Raw genomic sequence first — 16,996 nt, 5'->3', positions numbered from 1 at the left:
GTGATTATTTTTATTTACATGTTCTTATTATTATTTCTTTTTACGCGATGTGACATGAGTAGACGGGGGTGATGGGGGGGGGGGGGGAATCGGTCAATACTCGACAGATCTGACTATCATTATGTATAAGTATATAAAACAAATTACCAAGCAAGGCGTGGACGAAGCCCTCATCAAAAGGAAGGACTTTTTGGTGAAAAAGTTACATATGGGTGGGGGTGGGGGAGCTCTGCTTGTGTTACTGGGGTTTAGATTAGTTGATTGACTATAAACAGTTAACAGCCTACGGGCGGGGAAGGGTAATAAGGATCGTGTTAGCCAGAATGACGGAACAAAGGTGATATATATATATATATACATATATATAAATATATATATATATATATATATCATATATATCATATATATATATATATATGTATATATATATATATATATACATATATATATATTATATCATATCATATATATATCATATACATAGATACTGAGTAGGGGAGTCTGGGTGCATTCTGGGGCATATTTAAACTAGGAATTAGGTCTATAATTAGGAAAACTGTGCTAATAAATACTACTGAATTTTGAAACATTGAGGGGAGGTGGGGGGGGGTGGGGCATGGGCCATCTGCTAATGTTGTTTTGAATATTTATATAGAGACTAGTATTTCGTACCAGGCCTAAGAATATCCTAAGTACCGGTTGCTTAACTTGTTAAGTTGTGCATACATGTATCACAATCAGCTTCGTAACCAAGTTTTTCCGTGGGGGGGGGGGGGTGGTATGGGGTAAGATGGGCATAGCCTATTTTATAATAACCTTTTTAAATTTCAGGAATTTATCATTTGCAACATATCACTATCTATGATCATATTGATGATAATTTAGGAAATCAGACGTGGTTCTTTACTAAAATCTGATTAGATTATCGTATAGTCTCTCATACCCGTGTTACAATAAAATTGAATGTTCGCGTTCGTTCTTCTTTACACAGCTCTCTCAATGATCTGTTCCTATCACGCAACAAGGGTAATGTGATGCAAGCTAGGTCAAAGGTCAATGGCTACCAAGTGGAGTATCCGTTTGGGACGGGACAACTGTCTCCAAACTGGCGACTCTGTAAAGCAACATAACGTACGGTGGCTAGTAGGTGGCATTCACCTCAGTCAATTATCACGGGTTGCAAGACTATACGACTAAAATAACGTTTCGTTTTGGTTTGTTGAGGCAGTAATGCGGTTTATCCGTTCGTTTACTAGAAAGCATTACATTAATCTCATTGAGTGAGAGGTCAATCTTCTGAGGGTTCAGGGTCCAGAATGATCACACTTTAGAGGCGTATAGTGAAAGTCACTTTTATCTAAGAGTGACTTTCTGTTAATTTACCTATAAAACCGATTGATTGCTTTCACTCTATGAGAGTTAAATTTGCTCGAATTCTCTCAGGGGATAAGATTGAAATCACTTCTACAACAGAGGCGGACTATCGTCGTAAAAGACTGCACTCCCATATACCATAAAGTCAATAACTCTTTCAAATTAAATTAAGAGTGAATTGACCACCGGCTTATCAATCAACTATGAAAATTATATGATGGTATAAACCAATTGTTTTAACCCTTTGGATTAGATAAGAAAAAACAACAACCTTCATTTGTTTTACACATCGTGTTTGATGAACCATCAAATAGTTTAAAGCCGCCGTACCTTATTTACATATTCTCTATGTAGCCCTATAAACAACGAACTGAAGGATTCGTATATATTTCGATGACACGCCATATGAAGTTCACTAGCCCTATACTTTTTAAGAAGAGTCAGTTGAGTACGGTAGGGACAGACCTGCTTTATTTTTGTCACTTTTCGCTTTTATAGACGTTAAGACTTGTTTCTTTTAATTAATTGATTAAACAGCAGTACACGATCGAGACTGAAAACAACAATAATGAAGTATGACGATATTTTGTATAAAATTGGAGAATTTGGGATTTATCAAAAATGTATCTTTCTGCTGGTATCCACCTGTACCCTTTTCGCACCGATGAATGTGGTGACGCAAGTGTTTACAGCGGGAGAGACCGACCACTGGTGCGATGTACAAGTTTGGAATAACTGTACGGCGTGTCAGGGTTCAGAATTGCAATGTGAAGCTTTGAGGCAAAATCTCTCGATACCAATCAATGAGGAAGGGGTGCTAGATCAATGTAATCAATACGATATAGAAACGGTTGATGACTGCTCCGAGGTCCTATCTCAAGGTGTATGGAACGCTAGCAATGACATAATACCATGTGATAACGGATGGGTCTACGACAAGAGCCAATATGATTCAACCATAATATCGGACGTGAGTATAATAACAGCTAGTCCTATTTAGGGGATGAGGATAGGATAGACGGTATTTGCAATATTTTTAATTCCATGTTAACTGTCTCATACGTTATATAGTTTGCATGTTGTATTTGCATTAGAGATGAAGAAAGGAGAGTCCAAAAGTCCCAGTTTGGGAACACTTTTGGAGTAATGTTGCATATGATTAAATGTAGTATGAAAGCATTGTCTGGGCGATCAAATTATACATTTAAATCAGACATTAAATCTATGTGAATGAACGATTCCATTTCCCGATAATTTCATGTATGTCAACAACAACAAAAATAGCGGCAACACTCACACTTGAATCCGTCATTATTCGTTTTCATTTCTAGATTTCAATTAAGACATTTTGACAAACTTGACATCCCTTAATGTTGCCGTAAGAATTATCACCAAATGTTAAAGATATAGTCTTTCAATGAGTTGTAAAATTTTGAAGATTTCTTTTTGTGTTAGACAATTGTTATATAAGGGTTACATGTGTTCGATAAATCTATTTCATGGTTTTGTGCTACATATCAACGTCTAATTAATATACCAGAATTGGCTCAAATTAATCTAACTTCACAATATGATCGCGTTCCATATTTTATGGCAACTTGTTTTGTGGTCACGTTTACCATATATTTGATATTCATGTTCCCTTCTTTTCCTTAATAGTTTGATCTCGTATGCCATAAGCAAAGTTTCCCGGGCATAGCCCAAACAGTTTACTTTTCTGGCATTTTGGTAGGATCTGTTTCATACGGAACGTTATCGGACAAGTAAGTATTTTCAAGCTTGTTTTGAAGAATACAAAAATGAGTTCAAACAACATACAAACCCCTTTAATATTTATGCTTTTAACAGTATAATGTTATGTGGATATATGCTACGTATCTGCCTATATAGTTAACCTAAGCTTTACATTATAACTTATTATGTGATTACGTGGTTTCGAACATGCAATTCTTGAGTAAACCATTTTCATTGGCTGAGGGGAGGGCAGAGGTTGCTACACGGAATCCACCAAATTAAACTCGGGGTATTGAAAAGTAACATTTCCCCTATATAAGATATGGAAATACATAGTTTCAATAATATATCATTTACTTTGTGTTTACTGCAGTTATTGACTGCATTAATGTATATTGAAGGTGGTAGTGTAAATTAGATAATTACGTTGGTTTGATAGATACAGCTGCTATATGTACTTGCTGCTAACAATGATTTAAAACACGTTACACACTATACTATAACTGTCCTATCAGATTTATGAGTCTGTAATATTAACACATATACTGCGACTTTATAGCAAGTGTATTTGCTTAGTGATTTATATAAAAGATTAGTCAGTGGATTCAAATTCAAAATTTACCAGTTTAGCCTGGTAGTTGTACAATGTATTTAATAACTTAAACAATTTCGTCATAACGTATCTTTATAGTGGGCTATAAAAAACCTTATCTCAAGTTTGAACTTTACGACTTAATGATATTGTACTTGCAATTTACCAACACTATATAGAGACTATTCACAAATGTAAACAGGTAAATCTAATCAAGATACGAGCTGTTGTAAGCTGACGAAATACTGTTTATCAATCCCTTTGCCGTTTATTTATGACCCTGCTACAATGGAACTGTAAGTTGCGGTTGAACGGAGGCCGAGAGGTTCGGTTGCTACGTTGTAAGTGCATTTGCCACAAACACTGCAGGGTTTGCCCAAAATCAATGAAGTTGGCCACAAGCACAGTGAGTTTGCCACAATTTCGTTTGTCACATGCAGTGCGTTTATCACAATAAAGGTGAGAGGATGGCAGAGACGGGGTGGGGGTGGGGGGTGGGGGTATAACGCTTACATTATCGCAGTAATAAAGTCCCATCTCCGGGAGGGTTCGCATATTTCCCGGCCCCTAGCTGTGATGCCAATATTCCAGGGGTACATTCTTTTCCTTTGATACCTTACAGACTTGGTCGAAGATTTGCGTTGTTCGCAGCTACAATCGGTACGGGTGTCTTTGGGATATTGGTGACATCTTCAAACTCATTCCTGATGTACACAGTAATGAGATTTTTCCTAGCTGCTTGTGCACATAGCACATTTCTGATGGGATTTGTTTTAGGTAATAAGAATGATTCTTCACTGCGAATTGATATCGTTGTAAAACATGCAAAAATTATATGTTAGTGATGATTAAACTGGAAATGGACGCATGAACCGTGACACAAGCAATCTATCTATCTATCTATCTATCTATCTATCTATCTATCTATCTATCTATCTATCTATCTATCTATCTATCTATCTATCTATCTATCTATCTATCTATCTATCTATCTATCTATCTATCTATCTATCTATCTATCTATCTATCTATCTATCTATCTATCTATCTATCTATCTATCTATCTATCTATCTATCTATCTATCTATCTATCTATCTATCTATCTATCTATCTATCTATCTATCTATCTATCTATCTATCTATCTATCTATCTATCTATCTATCTATCTATCTATCTATCTATCTATCTATCTATCTATCTATCTATCTATCTATCTATCTATCTATCTATCTATCTATCTATCTATCTATCTATCTATCTATCTATCTATCTATCTATCTATCTATCTATCTATCTATCTATCTATCTATCTATCTATCTATCTATCTATCTATCTATCTATCTATCTATCTATCTATCTATCTATCTATCTATCTATCTATCTATCTATCTATCTATCTATCTATCTATCTATCTATCTATCTATCTATCTATCTATCTATCTATCTATCTATCTATCTATCTATCTATCTATCTATCTATCTATCTATCTATCTATCTATCTATCTATCTATCTATCTATCTATCTATCTATCTATCTATCTATCTATCTATCTATCTATCTATCTATCTATCTATCTATCTATCTATCTATCTATCTATCTATCTATCTATCTATCTATCTATCTATCTATCTATCTATCTATCTATCTATCTATCTATCTATCTATCTATCTATCTATCTATCTATCTATCTATCTATCTATCTATCTATCTATCTATCTATCTATCTATCTATCTATCTATCTATCTATCTATCTATCTATCTATCTATCTATCTATCTATCTATCTATCTATCTATCTATCTATCTATCTATCTATCTATCTATCTATCTATCTATCTATCTATCTATCTATCTATCTATCTATCTATCTATCTATCTATCTATCTATCTATCTATCTATCTATCTATCTATCTATCTATCTATCTATCTATCTATCTATCTATCTATCTATCTATCTATCTATCTATCTATCTATCTATCTATCTATCTATCTATCTATCTATCTATCTATCTATCTATCTATCTATCTATCTATCTATCTATCTATCTATCTATCTATCTATCTATCTATCTATCTATCTATCTATCTATCTATCTATCTATCTATCTATCTATCTATCTATCTATCTATCTATCTATCTATCTATCTATCTATCTATCTATCTATCTATCTATCTATCTATCTATCTATCTATCTATCTATCTATCTATCTATCTATCTATCTATCTATCTATCTATCTATCTATCTATCTATCTATCTATATATATATATATATATGTTGATACTAGTTGAGACTAGTGGAACACTAGTAGTTGTAACTCGGAGTTTCACGCGTTATAGCGATCGTCAGACAACACTATATATATATATATATATATATATATATATATATATATATATATATATATATATATATATTTAAAAGGGTCCTCGTTTGTTTCTGGATGAGTTATTAGTATTTATGGAGCAATGGATTGTTATAAAGATTTAGACCTGCACTAAGCCGAACTTATCATGAATGTACGTAGCCTTAAAGGAGCATTCCAGAGATTTAACAAACTTAACAAACACGATGATCTTGAAAGCCGGAATAACCATAGAAACATAAGTAATACTCAAATTTTCTCTTGTTTATAAACTATTAAATATAAAGGCCAAACTTCCGCCATAAGTCATCTTTTTTAAAAATGTGAGAAAATAGACATTGATTAAAAGAATAAATGTATACATTATGAAGTGTAGGGGGCAGGGGATGGGGATGGAGGGGGGGGGGGGGCATGCAGCTCGTAAGCATATCTTCAGTGAATTGATACTACACGTTCGACTTGATTTGACTTGATTTGTTTATACACTTATTAATACACCATAACATGTAGTAGGGTATATTTTGCCTAAAATAAATAACTCAAATAGCTGCATAATCAAAGTGACTTATTTTATAGCCGTTCCCCCTATAAAGCACCTGCTTCTTCTATTCATATATTGATCATATTAAGACATAATCTGATTTTTCATTCACAGTGTCGGAAATGGTAGGGCCTTCGAAACGGGTCTTTACTGGTATTTTCATAGAGTTCTTCTTCGCATTCGGTATCATGTTTCTGGCAATTTTGGCCTACTTCATCCGTAAGTGGAGGGTATTACAGCTGGTGACTACCTTACCAGGCATAATGACACTGTTACTTCTTCCGTAAGTAACATACCATCCAAGTATTGTTAGGGAATTAGCGTATATGGATGGTGGCACTGTTTCCTTTGAACTGGAGTGTCATTTCACTTTCAAATGTTTCACTCAAATTTATAGCCGATTGCTGTTTCGGTCATAATCTACAGTGACATTGCTGTCGTAATTTTTGACCCGCCCGTCCATGTTTTCACGGTACATGTGTAACTAACACGTTTACACTGTTTTCACGTATACGATATTTTTCTGTTCGTGCGTATACTTACGCTGGGGGTGCACCCCAGAGGCCCGGGGTAAACTACAGGGACTGAATGTCTAAGTGAGGAAAATTTCCTCGAAGGTTGTAATAAAAACAGTTCAAGAATTTTGATCAAAGATGACCATATTTAAATATCTAGCATATTTGGAGCCATTAAATCATACCTTTAAGGAAGCGTGTAGATGGGGGGGGGGGGGGGGAGTGGGTGGCCTGACTCTCGAGATCTTCAGTAATACAATTCCAGTTCCAAAATTACAATTTTGACGAGAGCTTACATGTAACACGCGTCGGTTTAGGTCACAAAATTGGAATGTAAGTTTACATTTTTGGCAAATGGATCGAGATTCGTAGACACAATATCATTGAAGTTTTAATCGAGAAAGATACGCCTCCAGAACTGTTTGAGCTAAACAATCCCTTTCTTGTTAAAATGGTACATTTGGAAGGTATGAATGTACTAATTCTCCATCAAATCATTGTCGGTGGCCCATAAGTAAACCCAAGTCATATTGATTCATTAAAAATGTTGTACAATTCTGCTCAACGGACTCTTCGCCTAGAATATTCTGGAAAACATTCAATTATGAATATTATTAAGCTATATACCAAAACCCGTGTAAAAATGAATTCTGCAGAAATGAGTCATCCTCGCGGCACATGCAGCTACTAATATTAAGTATCTTCACCATATACCATTATGAATGATGCATTTTAATTTGCAGGTTGATTCCGGAATCCCCCAGATGGCTTATATCCAAAGGGAGATATGAAGAGGCTAGGGTGATAATCAGAAGAACAGCTCGCATTAACGGAGTGGAGCTCACTGATCAGTATTTAGAACAGATGGAGGAACATGACTTGGTAGGCTAATAATTCAATCTGTAATATAAATAGGATTGCTAAATTTATAACATTCAACCGAACGGTTTGAATCGCCTTCTTCCCATCCTTGAGACATATATACATACCCCCCCCCCACCTCCCCTCATACGATATTGAATTTGGGAGAACAAAATTGGACAATATTAATCAGTAAAATTTGTAAATCATTTTAAAATAAAATGTCCTATTTTTTTTCGTCGGACTCAGCTATCATATATTCGTTATACTCAACCTACGTATCGGTCATCTTATAGTTTACTCAACATGTCAATGATAAGTATTTAACAATTTAAAGTAGGTAAGTGAAATCACTCGTCTCTTCCTTTTAGGACACTCCTGCACAAACTGAGAAGGGTTCCTCTCTTTTTCAGTTATTCCGGTTATCAAGCATGCGTTGGCGAACATGTAACTTATTGTATAACTGGTAAGTACAGAATTAAAAAAGTTGTTTACTTCAGAAATGATATTGCCGCCAGGGATGAGTATCAGTGAGTATGCATTCAGTCCATCTACTACTACTATAGCGGATAAAATTAGTGACCCATTGATGAGCCTCAACTCTGAGGCATCAACGATTCGACGTTTTCACACACTGAAGAGCTGTAAATATTTTTATTCCAACAACAGTTTTTCCAGCCTCCTTAAAGTCTGCATACAGTTAATCTTGCCAGTCTTAACTCACCTCTATGTTATCACACGAAAGTTGCCATTTCAAACACCCTTGTAAGAAATTGTAACCGTGTTATCGGATGCCACCAAAATCTTCCCAACTGTATACATAATTCTTGAGTTGCTGACCTCATATTCTTAGAAATAAGTATTCCAAACAATACCATCGTCGATCCTCTGGGGGCGTTTTAAGAACCGGTAAGTTCGTCAATAAGTGTTTAGGAAATATAACCAGATGGAAATCATTCTTAGTGTTTTTGCCGATGTCCCATGCATATGGCTACGAACCATAGCTAAATGAAGGATAAACATGGCTTTAACGCTTCACCCCTGTGATTCTCTTATTGTCATGTCCCATTATGGCTACCAACCATAACTATTATCAGGATTAATGTAGCTTTAACGCTTCACTTCTGTGATTCTCTTGCCAGGATGTCCCCTATGGCTACCAACATAACTATGTTTAGGTTTAACGTGGCGTTAAAGCTCCATCTCTGTGATACTCTTGTAAGGATGTCCTATATGGCTACCAACCATAACTATATTCAGAATTTCCGTGGGTTTAACGCTCCACCTCTGTGATTCTCTTGTAAGGATGTCCCATATGGCTACCAACCATAACTATGTTTAGGGTAAACGTGGATTTAAAGCTTCATCTCTGTGATACTCTTGTCAGGATGTCCCAAATGGCTACCAACCATAACTATATTCAAAATTAACGTAGGTTTTAACGCTTCACCTCTGTGATTTTCTTGTCAGGATGTCCCATATGTCTACCAACCATAACTAAGTCAAGGATTAAAGTAGCTTTAACGAAGTCACATGTGGTTACCAACCATTACTTTGTTCAATGTTAACGTGGGTTAAACTCATTCCCTATGTGATACTCATGTAAGGATATCCCATATCGCTACCGACCATAACTAAGAGAATGGTTAACGTACCTTTAACGCTTCACCTCTGTGATTCTCTTGTCAGGATGTCCCAAATGGCTACCAGCTTACCAACCATAACTAAGTGAAGGATTAACGTGGCTTTAACGCTTCACTTCTGTGATTCTATTGCCAGGTTTGTTCAAAGCCTTCTCTACTACGGGCTCATATTTTATACTGGAAGTCTCGGTGTCAACATCTATCTTGGTTTCTTAATCTCTGGAGCGGTAGAAATCATAGGTTACACATCATCTATCTTTCTTATTGAGGCAATTGGGAGGAAACTTTCTTTATCTGGTTTACTTTTGCTGGTTGGTATATCCTGCCTGCTAGTGATGTTCACACGTGAGTAAAATTCTCCTATATAGTCTTTCACATGGTGTCTATATCCGTTACATTATAAACATTAACATGTATTCTGTTTTTGTTTATTGTAAAACTGATGTATATATATGTATATATATATATATATATATTCATAAATATATATATATATATATATATATATATGCACACACACATCAGTTTTGCAATAACAAAACATAATACATATATGCGGTTTATGTAATACGCCTCAAGTCTACACACAATATAGTGTACCTTACCTTGTGCTATATTTAGTAATTGTTATACTGTGATATTTTCATCCGTATGAAAGTAAAAAAAAATGAATGGATTTGTTGGATTCTGAACGTGTCACTCTGTCTAAGTCTGTTATACTTGAAGAAAATAAATTGAGTATCAATCATAAATAAATGAGTACCTACAATAGGTATCCCAATGCGCCATCCCCACCCAACAGGACGAGGTTACAACTTTCAATATTATTTGTAAAAATATTTCCATGTTTATAAGTATTTAACGACTTTCACCCGACGCCGTCATCTTATCAACTTTTTCTTCTACGAAAATCTCATCCAGGAAGTCCATAGGTATCAGAAGTTTTCTTTAACCTTTTTTAAAGATCGAGTCGTTAACCAACAAAATAATGTGATGAAAAAAAAGAAGATTTTTAAGGGAATTCTTTAAGTTAAAATGTTTTTCTTCCCCGATAGATGGAGTCGTCAAATTCGTCATTGGAATGATAGGAAAATCTGCAATCTCTGCCACCTTTGGAATAATATTTGTCTTCACCGCAGAGCTGTTCCCAACCCCTCTGAGGTAAGAGACCATCGGGAGTCACCTTTATTGGAAAGTTTATAAAATCTATATGTCTTCACTGCAGAGCTGTAACCAACCCCTCTGAGGCAAGCAACAATGGAAAATGTCGTTAGGGAAACAAAATGTTCACCCGAATTAGCCCTCTTGAATTTGTGTAATTGATGTCAAGCAAAATGTCTGGGCTAAATTCATTAAGTTTTCTTAGTTTTAGTTGATCACGGTGTAAATTTTTAAGCAGTCTCATCAATAGGAAGCTTAAGCTCAAACTCAGCCAGAAAATAAAAACAATAAAACTGTCAGAAAGTGAGTTATTGAAGTGATACAACAATCACATGAATCTTCAGACGCAAATGTTGGTATCTCATTTCATTCTTTATAGAGCCACATGTAACACTTAGGGAAATGTCTTTATAGTGTAGAGTGTTCTTCATGTTTCAGAGGTGTAATGCTCGGTCTTTGCTCCATGACATCAAGAATTGGTGGAATGGTCTGTCCTTTGATTTTCATCCTCGCTCATCGATGGCCACTTCTTCCACTTTCTCTGTTTACCGTTGCCAGCATTGTGGCTGCCGCCATTACCTTGTTGCTACCAGAAACTAAAGGTGTTCCACTTCCAGAAACCATACTTGAGGCAGAGGCTCTTTCTTACAGGTAAATTCAAGTTCTACTCATTTTAAATTCTGAATTGTAGACTCTGTTTGATATAATTCATATCGAGCAATATAAGACGACTTTGCGCCGAATGGGTCCGCTGCAACATGACATACCAATCCATTGTTGGAGAATACATCATATGCTGGTAGTATACTTCAAATAACTTCTCCAGTGCCTTACAGTCTAATTTGGCAAACATTACGTGTAGTCTTTCAGACTTTGTAGAGGTGTTCCGTAACCTTAAAACTACCCTCTCTGGATTTCTAAAATGTTAACCAATAAACAGACCATCCTACTCGTTCCCAAAATGTACATCACATATAGGCTATATTTTGTCTGCGATGAATTTACCATTTACCATTTACCCTAACAGAAAGATAAAACTGAATTAGATAACATCATTAAAATATGTTTTGGTGATATCGAGGATGACACCATTACTAAACATGTCCCAAGGTTCTCTTGCATCTTTTCAAAGAATTAATCCAACATCCACGGTTTGATGTTCACCATTTTTCTAGACAAAGATGCTTCTGCTTGAATGTGATTGTCTTGATGCGTCACTCAGTTGCGGCATGAAGAGAAATCTGTTTCTTGTCACCAGCTATCAAGTCGGATGATTTGTTCCAAGAGCTTGAATATCAATTGAAACGGAATAGCAAACGCGATTTAACGTGATCCGCCCAGCAGAAGTAAAAACATTACGGCCAAATGAGACGACGAAGAATAACCAATCCCCACATCAACAAACAAAAAAACATACAAACAAACAAAACACACAGAATAACATATCTACTCCCCTCCCCATCCGTTCCGCAGATCCTACCAAACGTCACACGGCCTCGGCCATTCCGAAGGTTTACCAAAAGCCCGGTGACATGCATGCAATAATTGTTTCCTGTTGTTTACGGACCAATTGGAAAATGATTCTGATTACTCCACAAGTAGGATAAATTCAATATTGGATGAAGATAACTCATCATAACGATTTTCTTGCTTATCAAGAAGTTTGGAAGCTCATAGGAAACGAACTCAAACATCTACAATGCAATTTTTTCATGTTGTGTTTCTTTTATTTTTAGAGGACGGCGTGCTCCATTACCAACGACATCTGATGAAGAACTTGGTTTGAAATGATGTTCGTTAGAAGCTGCTGAATAGGTCATATTACTTGAGAGTATAATAGAAGACTAACTTCCTTTCCAAAAACCATTGTTCATCCAAGTCTACGTTCAAGTATAGCGAAATAAATGGGATAGGCAGATAGTGCAACAATTAAAGGGAAAAAGAACAGATATTTCACAATGATAACTAGTGTAACCAGTAATTTCAATATCTTGTTTCTAACTCATGATATGTTTGATTAAATGTAACAAATTTTGACTGGTATTGGCCAAGCCCAGCGTTGCTCCAAAAAAGCTGGATCACAGCATGTGTTCTACGAACCCATAATAGTAAATGTTCTCTACTTTCGGCTTGTTGATTAATCCTTATACTGTTTCGCTATAAATGATCTCTCTCTGTTGAGAATTTCATAACAATGTAACTTCTCTGTAGAAATATTGTTGTTGTAATTTAAATATGATTACCTCGATAAACTAATCTACATTTTCAGCAGAAATTCCATGATGAAACAATGCACTCGGCTGGTGCCATATGTATTCAAACAATATCATCAAATTTCAAGTTTAAAAACAAAAAGATCTTCACTATATATATATACACTATGCAATCAGGATGTAGTTTGTAACCTGAAAAATGAACAAAATATTCATCGGTTTTATTTAGCAATCTACCTAGGCCACCTTAAAATCATTTTAACGATACTTAATTGATGAATGGTTTTGAAATAAAGACGCCATCACACTGTTTCAGTGAAGGTGGTGCCATTCGTTCCAAAGTTCAGAATTGATATTCACATGTTATTAAATCAATGTGTAAAAATAAGTTGGCCTGACGTTTCGATCCTAGCAGGATCTTCTTCAAAGGCAAAATGACAAGTAACAGTAACAGAAGGGACAAAAACATGCACAGGATACAGACAGGTTAATGAGCACGGTGAACACAAAGAGATAGATGTAAGGGGATTAGTAGACAAGTTAATACATCAAATCAGTACGTTACAATCCAGACTTGTATTGAGTCCGCTCTAGTTATACTATAATAGTATACTTAGTTGCAGGTTCTCGCTTGCTCAGCATTGTAGATTAGTACTCTTACCTGAGGCGAGTACACAATATCAAGTAATACAACATCTCGTACTCGTATTGGTGCTATGAGCTTTGTACTGGTGTATGGTGTATTACAAGTTTGTGGCAAAATTGCATTTGATGCGCACTAAACAGACCAAAAAAGTCACCACTTCACTCATTTTGTTTTTAAAAAATAGCTTAGCTCGGACTAACGGTCTGTCGATTTGATGATGCAGGGGGTTGTGGGTGGGGAGGATGGATGATGGTATAGTTTGAAAGGCGCTTTGGAACAATAATTCCACTCGAGAATATCCAACAGGATGTAATAATACGACTGTCTTCAATGAATGCGCGCCGAAAAAACATTTTTAAAGACATTTTAGTACTGTTTTGGTAATTTTTATACTTCATTTTACATTGTAAAGTTATCCATTATAATAAAATTCCCTCCTAACGTCTCTCGTCTCCTTGCCATTCCTCTTTTTTATGATGTTTTTACACTTTTTGGTTCACTCATGGGGGGGGGGGGGGGCTGGCTGTGACAATTTGGGGGGGGGGGCGTACCCCTTGCCCCATCCCGGTGCCCCAACCCTCCGTCTTCCTTCACACCTTTCAAACCTATCCCCTTCGCCATAGGTAAAAGATACTACATGCATGATTCTGGTTGATGAGCGATACACACTGTTTACCTGTATATCTTAAATTAACAGATGCTAAACACCATGGCCAAAAGTCCAAAAAGCGATCTCAAGTCTGAAGAGAGAAACGGCCTTATGGTTTTCACAATTGGAATTCTCTAAAAGGTTCAAAGTTCTTATAGCCTGAACTCAGGCGTGGACTTTGGGTTCCGTGCAGTGCCCTGGAGGCCCTGGGTGGTGGGACTCGTTTCTGCTGAACTGTTCTGCAGCTTTGGATCTCATACAATAGTTAAAGGCATTTCAAACCCATGCGCTCTTATACAGTTGCAGATATACAATGGAGGGTACTTCATTGAAACGTCGAGTGTTACATACAGTTTTGTGTCAGCATGATTCAACGAAAATATCCAAATAACGGTAGACTAACTTTTGTTCGTTGTAGTTACATACCTCTTTGTATGACAATGATACTGTTCCTTGCTCTGATGGGACAATGCATTAATGACTGACATCCACAGCAGTTGCATTAATGCTAGGTCAAAGGTTCATTGGTATATGGAACGCGAAAAGGGGAAAATTATTTCGTTGTCTAAACTAAGTTTGTTGTTGTCTAAACTAAAGTTGTTGCTGCTGTTTTACCTAAAGAGCAGTTGTTGCTCAAAATCACGTTGATGACTTAAAGCAGCATTTTGCGACCTTTTCTATGATTTTTCTCAACCTCACTGACTCCACTATGCCATAACGACATACATAACTAGCTTATCTATTTAAATCTTACTTCAAATGGTGGCATAGAAGTCGAAAAAATTGCAACTTTCAACTTTGTTTTTCTCCAAGATATTTATCGTTGGGATCCCAATAAACCTCTCACATCATATGAATATTGAAACACTACGAACGTCATTGACCAATACGTAGTACAACACCATGCCTTATTTGTGTACACTCTATATGGCAGTTGTACAAGGGAGTTCCATAACAACGCACTGGTTGTACCAACGCAAAGTCTTGAATCTATTTTTAGCAACGGCTCATACTAAACCTGCATCTCTGATTGGTTGAATTCAAACTAGTGGGTTTGGGGGAACTGTATGCGTTTAGTTTTAAATGTGGAATTTTTCGTGGACACTCTTCGCGTTATCTGCAAATATCCTTAATTACTCGTCAATTAACGTTGTTGGCAGGGAAAAACTTGACTAATATCTTAGTTTGCTGTGTTGTGATTGATATATGTAAAAAACTCGGGACATGTCAAAAAAGTAGAAACGGCGACCAAACGCAAAATACTGCTTTAACTTCCTTTGTCTAAACATACGTCGTTGTCATAACTTACGTTGCTTGTTAGTATAAGCAGAACTAGCTGTTACAATACAAATGGCCCGAACCATCATTTTGATACAATGGCACTATGGCATGATAAACACAGGTCAGTCTACTGTATGTGGCTAGACACACCTCCACCAAAAACAATAGGGATCTTGGAGGTCCAAGTCCATTTGGGGTCACTAGAGGTCAAATTGTGAAAAACTTGTAAACGCGATAACTCAAGAAGGGAAGATTGGACGAATCTCATATTTAGTATGTAGTTGTGACACGTTCAGTAAAGGATTTTATGAGGTCAAAGATCATTTGGAGTCACCATTGTGGAAACCTTGTTTATACTGTATCTCCCACTGCCATCCTATCAGATAACATGTGCGTTACGCCCCATACGAATAGAAGGCTGCACGGTAAACAACTTTTAAAGTGTTATAGGCTATGCAAATACGCTGTGAATGTCGGAACTCAAGTTCAACGAGTGTCGAGATAAAGTACCAGCATAAAAATACTGCACTTTTAATCTGATTTAATTTAGCCCCTTCAACAATCTGTACAGATATACGCTGTGTATGTCGGAAATCAAATAAAACGAGTGTCTACACAAAATGCCAGCATAAAATACTGCACTTTTAATCTGATTTCATTTAGCCTCTTCAACAACGTGTAGAGATACGCTGTGAATGTCAGAAATCAAGTAAAACGAGTGACAGTAATATTACTAGGGACAAAAGTTTTTGTCCCGATCGAACACCAATTGGGTTTATTATATGACCTATACGTTTCCTAGTGTAGTTGTAAAGATGTGATCGTAAAACTGCCTGTACTTTGTGAATGCTCTACATAATATATATGGCAGGTGCCATCCAGTGCCCTAGTTTCGCTGTTTTACAGGGGAGGCCGCCCGACCTTCTTTTCGCCTGCCCTGCCACTCTTTCCTCCTCGCCAACTCCGTTTATAGAACCTCCATGCTTTGACCTTGCAGCGATTTCACCAGCAACCCCAACTCTTCAATTATCCCCGTACATGCAGTGTGCATATCTCACTAAATTCCACGCAATTGTTTTACTGAGGCTGTTCGAACTTCGGAGTTTCAAATGCACATGCGCAAATCCTGAAAATTTGTGAAGAAAAGATCATATCACTGTACCTAGTCAAAACTCGAGTGTATCTTGGATGATTCGTTTCTTGCATAACATGTTAGCGGTCTTTTTGGTCTAAAAATTCGTAACAATGCTGAGCGAGGTTTGTGGATATTCCATTTACCCCACAATCCCTTTCGTAAATCGAAACTCCGTGCTAGATTGGTGTTACGAATGAACTTGCTCGGCGGGTTGAGTAAACTAGTTTAGTGAGTGTATATTGCCCGCGTACTTCAATATTGTGCCCATCGTGTT

At 36.4% G+C, this 16,996-nt stretch overlaps 1 protein-coding gene across 2 annotated transcripts; it reads left to right on the top strand.

The window, feature by feature from the left end:
• The first annotated feature begins 1,406 nt into the window (after positions 1-1,406).
• LOC139962571 (organic cation transporter protein-like) lies at positions 1,407-13,585 on the top strand. Of its 2 annotated transcripts, none has more exons than XM_071962686.1 (10): positions 1,407-2,344; positions 3,034-3,137; positions 4,323-4,477; positions 6,733-6,901; positions 7,877-8,015; positions 8,408-8,460; positions 9,774-9,982; positions 10,693-10,798; positions 11,237-11,449; positions 12,535-13,585. In XM_071962686.1, the coding sequence occupies exons 1-10, from the start codon at positions 1,943-1,945 to the stop codon at positions 12,587-12,589; spliced, it is 1,605 nt and encodes a 534-aa protein (XP_071818787.1). In that variant the 5' UTR covers positions 1,407-1,942; the 3' UTR covers positions 12,590-13,585. The 2 variants fall into 2 exon arrangements, with proteins under 2 accessions (XP_071818787.1, XP_071818786.1); XM_071962685.1 differs by having other exon boundaries at positions 1,477-2,344; positions 8,366-8,460.
• Positions 13,586-16,996: the final 3,411 nt, after the last annotated feature.

The sequence above is a fragment of the Apostichopus japonicus genome, chromosome 21 (assembly GCF_037975245.1).
Source record: "Apostichopus japonicus isolate 1M-3 chromosome 21, ASM3797524v1, whole genome shotgun sequence".
Classification (NCBI taxonomy): domain Eukaryota; kingdom Metazoa; phylum Echinodermata; class Holothuroidea; order Aspidochirotida; family Stichopodidae; genus Apostichopus; species Apostichopus japonicus.
This window is presented reverse-complemented; position numbering and strand designations above follow the sequence as displayed.

What these genes read in the sequence shown, in the direction of transcription:
- LOC139962571 (XM_071962685.1), top strand. Translation starts at nt 1,943, where the DNA reads ATGAAGTATGACGATATTTTGTATAAAATTGGAGAATTTGGGATTTAT. An exon ending in TACGGAACGTTATCGGACAA is followed by an intron (nt 3,138 to 4,322) that starts GTAAGTATTTTC and finishes GATACCTTACAG; the next exon opens with ACTTGGTCGAAGATTTGCGT. An exon ending in GCAGAGGCTCTTTCTTACAG is followed by an intron (nt 11,450 to 12,534) that starts GTAAATTCAAGT and finishes TTTTATTTTTAG; the next exon opens with AGGACGGCGTGCTCCATTAC.